Raw genomic sequence first — 14,823 nt, forward strand, 5'->3', positions numbered from 1 at the left:
AGCAATTGATGAATCTACAAAGCTCTAGGGATCAATTACCATGTTCATAAATGTCAGATTTGTGATTTTGCAACAAAACTGGCCACTTGCAATTTAGGGTTTTGTAAAGCAGTTTTGTATAGGTGGGCATAGAGTCTAAAGTATGCGTATGGAACGATATTGTGTACAGACTGATATCCGATATGCAGCAAACCATAAACTGGATGAACAGTTGAAATCTAACATAAAAAATGTGTGTAGATGTATTTGGCTCTAGCTGCTTCCTGGTATTCAATCAGTAGATGCTACAATGAATTATAATTGCAAATGTCATGTGTACATGGTGAAGCAAGAGTAAGAAGGATCCATAAACAAGAGTGTTAGGAAGTCAGCAGAAGAAGCTAAATGTGCTCAGAATGCTACTTAAGCCTGAGACAGTTTGAGCTCAAAACATTGTGTACACTGGACAAAAACACACTCACCTTTAAGGATTTATACTTGATGAGAACTAGAAAGTTCCAGTATTGTCAACACGTCTTTTTTAAATCAGTGTCCTTATCTTTGTGTGATGTTTACTGTACCACAGTAAGGGTGATTCCAGTTTGTTTCCCCCGACATGTGCTTTCTTCCTTTCTTCCTTGATATTACGGAAAGCAAGCAAGCCCATTAAGCAACATTCCCATTCACTGTAAAGGACACAAACTGTGCAAGGCCAGATTCTTCTGTATTGATTGTGGCAGGGTTTGTTGAGTGATGCAGTAACTTCCTCTCATATCAGCAAACATTAAAGTGCATCTAGGCTAACAGAGGGAAAGAGGGGTTTGAGTCCACGTATCAAAATTAACAAAATAAAATGGATCCTTAGGAGTTGTCATCCAACTTGACATGTTTCCACTGAGCAAGATTATCGCATTTTTAAATTGTGAGATGTTTTTAAAATAAAAAAAATAAATAAAAAATAAATACAAATAACCAGCAGCTGCCTAAAAAAAAAAAACTATTTTGAAAGGCAAAAACAAGACTATTTCCCTTTTTAAAAATTTCATTTTTCTGACATTGTTCTGAAATTTGCTATCTCTGTACAGAACCGATGTTCTGACAGTTTACAATAACAGGGATGCTGTAGCTTTTCCAGTAAAAAGAAAATAGTAAGTGAACTTGATGCCACACATACAATTTGACTATTTTTGCTTAGTTTATCTTTATCCCTGATGATTTGAAGAATGATCAGCAAACAGCTTAACTGAGAGTGCTTAACAGTAGAACATTATAGATTGTGGAAACCCCCAATCAACAATGTCACAAAAGGGTTACACTGCCTCACTACAAGCTCATTCTTTGCCACCAGCAATGTAAAATAACATGAGATGATCCTGAGGTGAAAAATTAAACTATGTGGGGCTATAAACTGACAGTAATCTATTAAGAAGTACTCAAGTGATGAGATTCAACTGTTTCTTGACCCTGTTGGTCTTTTTAATATATTGCGTAAGATACAGAAGTGATAGGCAAGTCTGACATCCTTGACATGCGTTGGAGGTTTTCAAGCACTGTCTCCCATGACCCTGGTCGATACTTCACATGACTAGCCTTTCGGTCACCACTTCCCTGTACATGATGGAGATGTAGATGAAAAACAAGACGATCACAAAAAGGTCATCCATGAAACCCAGGATTCCAAATAGAGCTTCAGGAAGTAAATCCAAGGGCGACACAAGGTACATTAAAGCACCGACCAGGCAGAGGAGGATTCGAATTTGAAACATACAAAACAATGCCCGCCTTGAAAGCATCTCCCTGAAGGCATGGCGCAGCAATGTCGGGACATCTCGGAGGTGATCCATCAGCTAAAAAGAAAGGAAAAAATGACACATCACGTATGAGAAATCCACTAATCGACATCAATAGTTCGTCAAAATTCCATTACATCTTATCCTGTATATACAGGTTATCCTGTGCATAGACTCTGTTTGAAAAAAATGGGTTTAATTAATCCACTGCTGTGTTTGATGATTTTCAGGGAGCTCTGTGGTGAAAGAGTGGGTTGTTGGTGAAGTCTTACAAAAGATTCAACTGGTAAAAGCTGAACAGACTTTTAAAATACTTCTGTAAGCACCCTATGACAACTTATTTTGTTTAAAATGTTTATTTTTATGTATTTCATACATATTCCAACTCCATGTTTGTTTTTTTCAACAATTCAGAATTGGTGTCACATTTTTTTTTGTGGAAAACTAGATGTACTTGATGATTTCTGAAATGTAGTCTATTTATGTTCTGATAAATATGTGTAATTTGTTTGAAAGGAAAGGGGAAAGTTGAGGCAAGCCAGTAGAAAGTACTGTAGGCTTTTTTTAATTTTTTACTTTTAGTTTGGCAGCTTAGGATTTAGTTAATTGGTATAGAAAGATATCAATTTAGAATAAAATATATGAATTACAAAAACAATTATTTCCCTTTTACTTCTTTGGCATTTACAATAACTGTAATAAATAACTTTTTGGGTGTATGGATATATTTCATACAGTTTTGTGAAAAAAAGTTTTACATTCTTACACCCCAAAACATGTGTGTTATTACTGGATGAGAAAGCTACAATCAGATCAGTTCCTATACATGTTTCTAGCTCTGCTGTACAGCTTTTCTACAGAGGAAACTGTCTGATTTATACTGACTTGCATTCATTTGGGATATTTGTTGACAAATATATCTCTGGATCAAAGGTAGTTTATTCCTGTATTGGTTAAAAATCTGTTTTAATAAAAAAAAATTAAATATAAATAAAAAAATTAAAATAAAACAATACACAAGATGCTGTTTTGAGCACAACGCTATAGAGATTAGGCACAGCTGTTCAGTAAATAGCTGACAATACTAGTGATTCCCTAAATCAAATTCCAGGAGACAGAACCATATACAATATGTAAAAGACTCTAGTTTTTAAAAAAAAAAAAAACAACTGCAATATATACTTCCGACCCAATCAGTAAGTCTATGCCTAGGAAATAAATAACACAACTGCAACTATCATAAAAAATAACATCAAGCTTTTTATCAATCATCTTTACTCACAGGTCTGGCCTGGCCGGAATATCTCCGGTTGTAATCATTGACATCCTGAAGTATCTGGCCTGCCTCTTGCTGCTGCTGGGGCTGGTCTTGCTCTTGAAACAACGGGAACAGCAAAGTCACCTGCATCAAAAATAACAATACATTTGTATGATTACAAACAAGTGTTTGGTTGTTGTATTCTATAGCAATGTCAAGAAAGAAAATGTTGATGTGACTTATTTTAATGGAACAATAAACATCCTTCTATGAATCTACTATTCATATTCTATATAATACATAAGTACACCTTAAGATGTTACAGCCCAAGTGTGGCAAGAGAAATAATGTTTGTATAATTTCAACTTGCTTCAAGGGCTTTCCAATAAAAAATGTATTCTATTAATGCAATGGATCGAGCAATGCCTCTTCGTCGGCTTGATCTGGAGTGACCCAATACAACTAAAGTATTGTCAAATAAAACAGACATATTTCACTATATCTGGAAGTATAGTGCTTCAGGTATAAAGCACTGCTTCCAAATATCAAAATAATAGCAAATCTTACCATCTGTCTACAGACGGGGCAATTAACAGCTCCAAGCCATGACCCATGTCTCCAGTATGCAATAATGCAGGATCCTAATGAATTTAAAGCAAACATTAAAAAATATGAAAATTGTTATTCCGACCCAATAATTTCAGTATTTGTATCAGACACACCAACTGCTCAAGGTTTGTTTGTGTTACAATTAGATTTTTTTAGCATGTTTTACAAAACTCCAAAATGCCAATTCAAAAGTATTCATACCCTGACAAGGAAAATTAAATTAATAGCTAGTTGAGGAACCTTTAGCAATAATAACCTATTTTAAACAATTAGGATATTTGTCAATGAGCTTTTGGTATGATTATTTAGTGTTTTTTCTTCTTTTTTTCTCCCAATTATTATTTTTTATTTTCTTCCCAATTTGGTAAGCCCAATTATTGTTTTTTCAACCCGGCTCACCACTGCCACCTCTGCTCTGAATCAGGAGGGATGAAGACGGACACACGCTTCCTCGGAAAAGTGTGCTGTCAGCTGTCCGGTTCTTTTCACTCTGCAGGTCCGCCATGCAGCTACCTCACCTCTGCGCAATTCACAAGCAGACCCACAGGATCCCGGCCAGTCTACAGGGGTCGCTGGTGCACGGTGAGCGGAGGACACCCTGACCGACCTAAGCCCTCCCCTCCGGGCAGCACTTGGCCAATTGTGCGCCAATTTTGCACCGCTCTCTGGGAACTCCTGCGACCTCTTTAGAGATTTTTTACCACTCTTCAACGCAAAATTGTTCCAGTTCATTCAAATTCCAAGGACTTCTCTTGTGCACAGCCTTCTTCAACTCACACCTAAGATTCTCAATCGGATTTAGATCGGGACTGACTAGGCCTTTCCAGAACCTTAATTATAGTCTTCTTTAACCATTATGAAGTAGATTTTGATGTGTGCTTTGGATCGTTGTTGTGATGGAATGTCTAGTTGCGCTTTAAACCAAGTTTTGTAACAGAAGGTTTCAGATGATTGGCCAATATCTTTTGGTATGCTATAGAATCCATTTTACCATGTATTGGAATTACATTTTAGAGGAAAAACAGCCCCATAGAAGGACATTACAACCTACATGTTTAACAGTAGGCATGGTGTTCTTTTCTTTGTAAGCCTCACCAGACTTTCTGCAAACGTAATGACTATTAGCGTGACCAAACAGCTCAGTTTTTGTTTCCAGGCACAAAATAACCGACTGTACCAGTGGCAATTGCAGTAGTGCCCAAGCTGCACGCCACAATGCCTCTCAAATTAAAAAAAAAAAAAAAAAAACTTACGGTAAGCATGCCCGTCATTTTGCCCCCGGTGTCCCTCAGCACCAGCACATCTGATCTACAACCCATTCACAAATTTACTCAGCGTCAGCTAGCCCGTTCTGTCACAATTCAATTTTATTCTGTCTAATCTCGTCCTGTGAGAAAATGACTCATTATCATAACGCATTATTGTTGCCATTCTTTACTGTGCACCTCCCAGCACTAAGCCATGAGAAAGACGTACTGTATCATTGGTTAATGACGGGCAAAGAGAGGGAGGAGTACTGTTATGTTAGACTGAGTTCAATATTACTGCATTTCCAGATCTTTTCAATCACTCATATTCACTGGCAGTGTCACTGTGATTTATCCATCTGTGAGCACCATGCCAGCTCACAAACGTTTAAAAACAAAGAAGAAAGAAGAGCGGTCTAAATCGGCAGCAGTGTTCTAAGATTGACCGAATCTTCAGTTAAGAAATGGGTGCACAACAATTCATCACCGACTATAATAATAATAATAATAATAATAATAATAATAATAATATAATAATAATGTCAATTTACATTTGTCAAGATTTGCAGAAAGGACGAGATTAGACAGAATTAAATAGAAAGTCTACACCCCCCCTTGAACTTTTTCACATTTTTTGTGTCAGTGCCTCAGTTTCATGCATTTAAATTATAATTTCTTTCCACTTATCTACACACCATACTCCACACTGTTAAGGGGAAAAAAGCTTTTATTGAGAAAACAATTATACATTAAAATTACAAAACTGAAAGATCACAATTAGATAAGTCTCCACCCCCCTGAGTTAATACTTGGTGGAAGCACCTTTGGCAGCAATTACAGCTGTGCGTCTGTTGGGATAGGTCTCTACCAACTCTGCCCAGATTTGGCAATATTTGACCATTCTTCTTTACAAAACTGTGTCAAGTTCCTTGGGGAGCATTGATGGACAGCAATCTTCAAGTCATGTCACAAATTTTTGATTGGATATAGGTCGGGGCTCTGACTGGGCCACTCAAGGACATTTACCTTTTTGTTCCTTAGCCACTCCAGTGTAGCTTTGGCTGTGTGCTTTGGGTCATTGTCATGCTGAAATGTAAGCTTCTATCCCAGTTTCAGCTTTCTTCCAGAGGGCAACACGTTTTCCTCAACCATTTCTCTGTACTTTGCACCATTCATTTTCCCTTCTATCCTGACAAGTGCTCCAGTCCCTGCCGATGAGAAACATCCCTATAACATGATGCTGCCATCACCATCCTTCACAGTAGGGATGATGTTCTTCGGGTGATGTGCTGTGTTGGGTTTGTGCTTAGAACTTTGAATTTAGACCAAAAAGTTCCATTTTAGTTTTGTCAGACCACAAAACTTTTTGCCACATGGCTACAGAAGCTCCCGAGTGTTTTTTTTTGCATACTTCAAATGGGATTCAAATGGGAAGCAATGGCTTCCTTCTTACCACCCTAGCATACAGGCCAGATTTATGGAGTGCTTGGGATATTGTTGTCACATGCACACTTTGACCAGTCTTGGCCATAAAAGCCTGTAGCTCTTGCAAAGTAGCCATTGGTCTCTTGGTAGCCTCTCTGATCAGTCTTAGAGCAGAGTAAATTAATTTTACTGGAACATGCAAAAGAAAGTACATCTGTATTTTTTATATTGTGGACATTGCCATTGAAATATACACCAAGGGGTGGAGTTGAGACGGCACAGAGTTATTTTTTTTCTCTGTCACTGACAGTGCTGACACACTGTTTGAGCACAACAGACTGGAAGAATAAAAATAAATACAATGATATCTCAGATTTCAGTAATTTTTCAAGGTATATGTCTGAGAGGGGTGGATAATGTGCTGAAGTGACTTTTTGTGTTTTTCTTTAGCGTTTACAAACCGCTATAAATAAATTATTTTAAGTGACAGCCGGGGTGACTGAGTATAGACCTGTTTTTTTTTTTTTTTTTTTTTTTTTTTTGCTTTTCTTTTATTGCTATCTTCCAGTTCATTTCATTGTTCTTCATCCAAATCGGCATGTCTGCTTACTACTTTGGGGTTTTTTGCAGGTAATTGGTCACTCAGTTTCATAATTACAGCTGTACATCTGTAATTGTAAAAGCAAGATGGCTTCTATCCGATACTTTAAATTCTGTGAGGCAGCACAGTGATTAAGAATATGTGCCAAGGTTCCAGCTGTCCGTACCCATCCAATATACGGAGACCTAGAACCTTGCTCGACCTATCACATTGCTTGTTTCACGTTCCATTGCAGGCCCTGGATTATATGTATGCAATAAGGCCCGGCTGGGCTTCCATATACGTCGAATATACGGAAACCTCGGGGCGTTGTGAAGGGCCTTATTGCATTTAAAATCCAGGTAAAACAGTGAACTTGAAGAAAAAAAAAGCATAAATCATGTTTAAGGCAAAGTATTAAGTGTGGTTTTTTTTGTTGTTTTTTTTTTTATTATTATTATAATAGTACACCAAATAGTAGTCCTAGGCGGAGTTGAGTCAGCACTGAGTTATTTTTTTTCTTCCTGTCAGTGCAGACACACAGAGCAGAACAGACGGGAGAAATAAAGATAAATTCAACAACGTCTCAGATTTCAGATTCATTTATGTCAGAGAGTGGTGGATAATGTGCACAAGTGTCAATTTGTGTTTTTCTTTAGCGTTTACAAACCGCTAAAAATACATTATTTGAAGTGACAAAGTCAGGGTGAGTGAGCATAAAGACAGCAATGTTTTTATTTTTTGTTGGTATTTTTTTTCTGTTTTGCTCTCTTCCAGTTCATTTAATTGTTCTTCATCCAAATCGGCATGTCTACTTACTACTTTGGTATTTTTTGCAGGTAATTGGTCACTCAGTTTCATAGTTACAGCTGTACAGCCATAAGTGAGTGTAAGCAAGATGGCTACCGATACTTAGTTTAAATTCTGTGATGCATCGCAGTGATTTAGAATATGTGACAAGGCTCTAACTGTCTGTATCCATCCAATATACAGACATCTGGAACCTTGCTTGACCAATCACATTGCTTGTTTCATGTTCCATTGCCCTTGTTTATATGTATATATATATATATATATATATATATATATATATATATATATATATATATATATATAAAATAAACTTAAACACAGAATTATAATATATTGCTTAATATTTTTAATGTAATGTATTATTAAACCTAGTGCAATACATTGATACAATATAAACACAACAATACTGCACTGTTTCCAAAATATGAAATAGCTTGAAATGGAAAACTTGACATTTAGAATAAAAAAATAAAATAAAAGTAAAATGCACAACTAAAATGAACCAGTCACATACCAGGGAGGGCATGGAACAAAATCTGAATTATTATGGGCAGGTGAGACCTCTTCTGGACAACATATGGAACAACATTATAGGCTGACTTTGAAATGAATAACTAGCCATTAATCACAAGCTACTGTACTTTAGAGAAAAAAACTGTCAGTAGCACAGAACAAACTGACAAACTAACACAAGTTTGTCCCAACCTGGTCTTCTGAAGTCAACAACAGAGATCATCTGACATGTGTTGATCAATTACATTTAACATGTGATCTATGTGGATATGAACTTCAGCTTGTCCTGGTAAAAGGCTGGTGAAAATAAAATAAAAACATGGCTCAGGGAGCCTTTAGATTACAGCTTTAAATCTTTCTCACACAATACTTTTGACAATTTGAGCAAACATACTGACCACAGAATAGGTGACCACAGTTGGTTTCAACAGGCAGCGAAGCTTGTTGTAAACAGACTGGACAGGACATGTCTGCGTAGAACTGCTGTCGGTCTTGTGCAGGTGCATCCTGAAGGAACAGCAGATAAAATAGGCTCAAACATATTCTATAACAAGGCAATAAGAGGAAGGCAAATCCAGGAAAAAGAGATAGGGTCATTGTGGCAGGCTGGCGAGTGGATAGAGGCCCAGAGACAGACTGTAGTTCAAAAAAATAACTATTTTATTATAAATAAACAAAAATAAAGTGCACAAGGGCAAAATAACAGATACTCAAACACAAATAAAGCAAAAACAAAACTCACAAAAATAAAGTTTCCAGGCTGGGCAATGCCTTCACTGGATTTAGAAAATTCAAAAAACCACAAAACAAACACCAACCTGCTTCCTCAGCTCCCTCCTCCCAAATGAGAAGCTGAGGCCTCCTTTTATATCAGGTGGCTGGGCGCTGATTGATCGTTAATCAACCTAATCAACTAATCAACCCCAGCCACCTGAACATAATAAACCCAGGCAGGCAGGGGAAGTTAACCCCATCCCTGCCAATTTAAAAGGGCAGAGCTTTGCTCTGCCACACACCTCCCCCCATGTACAACGTACACCGGCCGCAATCGGCCAACTCCCCCCCCCCCCCCCCCCCCCCCCAAGAGTCCAATTATGTCCCTTGGGTGGGCTGTTATGGTGGGTGGTGGTGGGCGGGGTTGATGTCGGAGCCCCCAAGCCTTCTTTGGTTGAGGGGGCCCCGAATCTCCAAGGTAGCATGGCGACGGCGGCCCGGCTCCCTCTGGTGGCGGAGGCGGCGGCCCGGCTCCCTCTGGTGGCGGCGGCGGCGGCCCGGCTCCCTCTGGTGGCGGAGGCGGCGGCCCGGCTCCCTCTGGTGGCGGAGGCGGCGGCGGCGGCCCGGCTCCCTCTGGTGGCGGAGGCGGCGGCGGCGGCCCGGCTCCCTCTGGTGGCGGAGGCGGCGGCGGCGGCCCGGCTCCCTCTGGTGGCGGAGGCGGCGGCGGCGGCCCGGCTCCCTCTGGTGGCGGAGGCGGCGGCGGCGGCCCGGCTCCCTCTGGTGGCGGAGGCGGCGGCCCGGCTCCCTCTGGTGGCGGCCCGGCTCCCTCTGGTGGCGGCGGCGGCCCGGCTCCCTCTGGTGGCGGAGGCGGCGGCCCGGCTCCCTCTGGTGGCGGAGGCGGCGGCCCGGCTCCCTCTGGTGGCGGAGGCGGCGGCGGCCCGGCTGGTGGCGGCGGCGGCCCGGCTCCCTCTGGTGGCGGAGGCGGCGGCCCGGCTCCCTCTGGTGGCGGAGGCGGCGGCCCGGCTCCCTCTGGTGGCGGAGGCGGCGGCCCGGCTCCCTCTGGTGGCGGAGGCGGCGGCCCGGCTCCCTCTGGTGGCGGAGGCGGCGGCGGCGGCCCGGCTCCCTCTGGTGGCGGAGGCGGCGGCGGCGGCCCCTCACCCCTCTCTGGCTCTGGGAGCGGCGGCGGCCCCTCACCCCTCTCTGGCTCTGGGAGCGACGGCAGCCCCTCACCCCTCTCTGGCTCTGGGGACGACGGCGGCTCCTCACCCCTCTCTGGCTGGGAGCGACGGCGGCCCCTCACCCCTCTCTGGCTCTGGGGACGACGGCGGCTCCTCGCCCCTCTCTGGCTCTGGGAGCGACGGCGGCTCCTCGCCCCTCTCTCTCTGGGAGCGACGGCGGCTCCTCGCCCCTCTCTGGCTCTCGGGAAGGCGGCTCACCCCTCTCTGGCTCTCGGGAAGGCGGCTCACCTCTCTTTATTGGAGTGACCGGTGGATCTCCCATGTCTACCGCCAGGTAATTAACCACCATGAGGGCAACCTCTGGGAAGGAGGCCGGGTGGTGCTGTTCCTCCCACTGTTCCCACCTCTCCCCATCTCGACGCCACAGCGTGTTGATAACTATGGGGAGATCGTGGACGAGGTCTGCCTCAGGGTGCATCAACCAGTCCCAGATCTCCTGGGACGGTGGTGAAGGTGGTGGTGCTGGAGGTAGTGGGGTGGCCCCTGATGCCCGGGGTGAACACGGCACCTCTTCCTGGGCCTGGTTGTAGGGGCATCCTGCCCAGTTGTGGCCGTCCTCCTCACACCGGCCACACCAGTTTGCCGGTGGCACGTCTGGGCAGGACCGCCAACGATGGTCCTCCTTCCCACACCAGGAACACCAGGGGAAGAGGCTGGCCGGGTCCTCCAGCGGTGGCTGCAGCAGCTTACATTTCTTCAGCTGCTGCTTGTCCTGCCTTTTCCACTGTCTGCTCTTCTTTCCCATTTTTTTTTTTCAAAAAAAAAAATAAATACTGCTCTGAGCCTCTAGGTGGCGCTATCCCACTTCTGACACCAAATGTGGCAGGCTGGCGAGTGGATAGAGGCCCAGAGACAGACTGCAGTTCAAAAAAATAACTATTTTATTATAAATAAACAAAAATAAAGTGCACAAGGGCAAAATAACAGATACTCAAACACAAATAAAGCAAAAACAAAACTCACAAAAATAAAGTTTCCAGGCTGGGCAATGCCTTCACTGGATTTAGAAAATTCAAAAAACCACAAAACAAACACCAACCTGCTTCCTCAGCTCCCTCCTCCCAAATGAGAAGCTGAGGCCTCCTTTTATATCAGGTGGCTGGGCGCTGATTGATCGTTAATCAACCTAATCAACTAATCAACCCCAGCCACCTGAACATAATAAACCCAGGCAGGCAGGGGAAGTTAACCCCATCCCTGCCAATTTAAAAGGGCAGAGCTTTGCTCTGCCACAGTCATATTTTCTTAAAAAAAAAAAAAAAAAAAACACAAGACTGGTTTACCATTACTTTTGTCTATGAATAAAAATCAAACTTTTGCTAGCTACCGCAATGACTTTTACAGTGTATTCTTGTTATAGAAACCTGAAATAAGTGTGCATTATTTATAAACTGTGAATCTAAATTTACTTCAGAACAAAGTAGTATTATTATTTAGTCATTTAGCATACGCTTTTATCCAAAGCAACTTCGAGACTAGGAGGTGAGCTATGCATCACAACTGCTGCTGCAGAGTCACTCACAATGGGACCTCAGTAGTATATCCTATCCTGAGGACAGAGCACAAGGAGGTTAAGTGACTTGCTCTGGGTCACATACAGCAAGTTAGTGGCTGGGATTGAACCTGGAACCTCCTCGTAACAAGCCCCTTTATTTAACCACTGGACCACCAAGCCTCATTCAAGCACACTTGAACTTGAGCCTGAGCTTGAACAAAAAAGTAGATGAACAGTGTGTTTCCTGTATGAGCGAGCATTGTAATAGTCAAATATGAGAGAGTGAAGATTCTGACATTAATATTTATCAGGGTTATCCCCAGGTCTTTTCAGCTTTGTGGGCCGTCTGGCAAAGTAGCAGTTGCCGCTCGGTTGAAAAAAACAGATCCACCCGTCTTACAGATGCTACTGTGCCTTTAACAATAATCTAGCAGACCAGATCACTTGCACGTTGCTGGGTGAAAAAAAATAAATAAATATTGGAACCACATCGGAGAATTGAAGGGGTGGGTTTTCTGTGTTAAGTACTTTGAGAGGCTAAAATGACTGCTAAAAAAATAACCAATCCACCAGCTAATATTATATTTGTGCCTGCTACTTTATTAAAAAAATATTAAGATTATTTTCGGGTATTATCATTCAGTCAATTTGTTGTCATATTATTGTACTGTACGGTGATATATAGTACACAATAGCTATTCATATGCAACAAAAAAAAAAAAAAAAAAAGCTTATTCCTTTTGTTGTGATATCGTAAAAATATGTACCCAGGTGCTTGTGAGAGATATTGGGGGTTCATGTATAGAGGCTGTACGCGTGATGGGATATCAGCTGAATACTTGTCAGCTGACATACAAATGCTTAAGTGCCGAGGTACTGGATTACTACACTCCGGGTTAATGGAACAGTTATGGTGGTGACCAAACATGTGCAAATACTGTTAAATTGTTAAAATAAACAGTTGCATTAAAAAAATATATAGAACAACGAAAAACTATAATAGACGTGCATTAACAAAATGCCCTGAAAACTTAACATAAAGAAAACTATTTCAATGAAGCAATAAGCTCAATAATTAAGCTAAAAAGGAAGTCAAGTTAAATTGGTTAATTCATTGGCAATTTAACTTGACTACATGGAAAACCAGACCTGGACAGCAATGCTGTTCAGGGAGGAACTTATGGGGAGAGGACAGCAGAGGACTTTTGTTTGTTGGTTTCTAATATTTCATTAGTTTGTGGTGACCTTGTTTTACATATTAAAATAGTCTGTTCTACAGTGGAAAGCAAAACCAATATAGCAGCATATTTGAGTTCTGAGAAGAGTACTTTGTTGTTAACGTGTTTGTTTTCATGATAATGCTTTAGAAAACTTATCAGTATTTGATTGGCTGCATTCAAAAATAATAATGAAAAAGGTTACATTTTACATCTTTAATGTTTAAAGTACATTTGTAAATTAGATATTAAAGATGTCTAGCGCACATTTTAAAAGCAACAACACAATTATAAATGTGTTTATTTTCTGCACTATTTAAAAGGCACAAAGTTTATCTTAGACATTTTAGATTCAAGCACTTTGTTCAGCTTTGACAGGCATTTCCTTTGCATATACTCACATATCAGTGCCCTGTCTATATTTGTGTGGACTGGCCAAATAAATTAGTGGAGACTGATTATATTACTGAACTCCACCTGTTCGGACTGCAGATGCTGTCTTACAGCAGTCACTCGTGCTTGGTTTTCAGGGTGGATGTTCTGCTGTTCATTCCTGGAAAGGTTTGTAAATGAAAAAGGAACAAGATCAATATCTGCTGATCTGGGGAAAAAACTGCTTTTAGCTGTTAAACAATGTCTACAGTTAATATAACTTAACACCCTCTGGATGACACCAACCACTTATTTTAGGGTAATTTCAGAATAATACACATATAGGTTGTTGAAGAAATCCATGGTGATTTTTTTAAAACAAAAAAAGTGTTATTTTCTTCAGTGCATACTATTTTATCTGTAAATGAATGTAAAGAGCCTTGTTTTTGCATGAGCCACTCAACTAAGATGCACCACTATGAATAAACTGAGACCCATTCTAACCTTTACATTACAGCATATTTGGATAATACACTAAAGCCATCCTCACCTGCACAGAAGAATTGTAAGTCCACCCAGAAATGCAGCACAGAGAACCACTGTAGCAAGAACCAGGTTACTTATCCCTTCTATCAGTGAAATACCACCCTGTTCAGATTCCAGAATATCCCATTGGTTCTCATCCATTCCAGACTAGCATAACCTATAGGTCTAAAAAAGAACTGGAAAGAGATTTGTCTGTAAACGGAATTACTACAATGTGCAAAAAAAAAAAAAAAAAAAAAAAAAAAAACCTTTCCTTACAAGTAAAATCAAATAAAAGCTTGAATGAATTAATTTTATAACTATAAACATGTCAATAGAAATACAGACGTTAAATTAATTTACTTTAGTAGGCCGAACATATCATATACTGATATTATTCTATATGTTCATGACATTTTTTTTTTCCTTTTCAGACGTATACATTGTAAAGAATACCGGTGCAGCAGAGCACACAAATTCAGTACAGTAAGGTGTCACCGAGAGTCTGTCAAATCCGTAAGTTCGTTTCAGATATGCCTCCACCCGTTTGACCAACTCTAATAATAAATGACACTTCAACCCCCCTTTTTTCGGCAACAGTTGTGGTGTATTAATGCCTGTACACCGATTTCTAACCCAAACATATTTCTTAAATATGGTCCTCTAAAATGCTGCTATATGATATCCCTCAAACAAAGATGTTAACTTTAATAAGTAACCAGTTAAAATGCATGGAATACAAACCTCACTGTTATTTTCTGCAATATTGGTGTTACAAAATAATCATTTTTACGTTACCTTCCCTGCTTTCTCCATTGGACATCAATCTACTTCCGTGTTGACACGGTGTCTTGGAATTCTGACGTAAATTCCACCATACTGAAACATGCTGCCTCCAACTTTGCCGTCTTAAAATAATGCATGCACGACAATACTCTTTTTTACTTTCATATCCAGTTGTGGAATAATATTTAATTGAAAGCAATGCAGCTGTTTTCAAAAAAGTCGGAACAAAATTAGCTGTTGTTTCTCACGCCCATGTCAGACA

The 14,823-nt window shown here is 40.9% G+C and overlaps 1 protein-coding gene across 3 annotated transcripts; it reads right to left on the bottom strand.

The window, feature by feature from the left end:
* Nucleotides 1-1,435: 1,435 nt before the first annotated feature.
* Nucleotides 1,436-14,671, bottom strand: LOC121303619 (E3 ubiquitin-protein ligase RNF170-like). Of its 3 annotated transcripts, none has more exons than XM_041234424.1 (7): nucleotides 14,574-14,671; nucleotides 13,801-13,972; nucleotides 13,356-13,431; nucleotides 8,613-8,721; nucleotides 3,595-3,668; nucleotides 3,052-3,171; nucleotides 1,436-1,826 (listed from the first exon to the last, which is right to left on the bottom strand). In XM_041234424.1, the coding sequence occupies exons 2-7, from the start codon at nucleotides 13,935-13,937 to the stop codon at nucleotides 1,557-1,559; spliced, it is 786 nt and encodes a 261-aa protein (XP_041090358.1). In that variant the 5' UTR covers nucleotides 13,938-13,972; nucleotides 14,574-14,671; the 3' UTR covers nucleotides 1,436-1,556. The 3 variants fall into 3 exon arrangements, with proteins under 3 accessions (XP_041090358.1, XP_041090348.1, XP_041090366.1); XM_041234414.1 differs by having other exon boundaries at nucleotides 14,520-14,622; XM_041234432.1 differs by lacking the exon at nucleotides 14,574-14,671 and having other exon boundaries at nucleotides 13,280-13,431; nucleotides 13,801-13,823.
* Between the last annotated feature and the right edge of the window lie 152 nt (nucleotides 14,672-14,823).

Source organism: Polyodon spathula, chromosome 2 (genome assembly GCF_017654505.1).
Source record: "Polyodon spathula isolate WHYD16114869_AA chromosome 2, ASM1765450v1, whole genome shotgun sequence".
Taxonomy (NCBI): Eukaryota; Metazoa; Chordata; class Actinopteri; order Acipenseriformes; family Polyodontidae; genus Polyodon; species Polyodon spathula.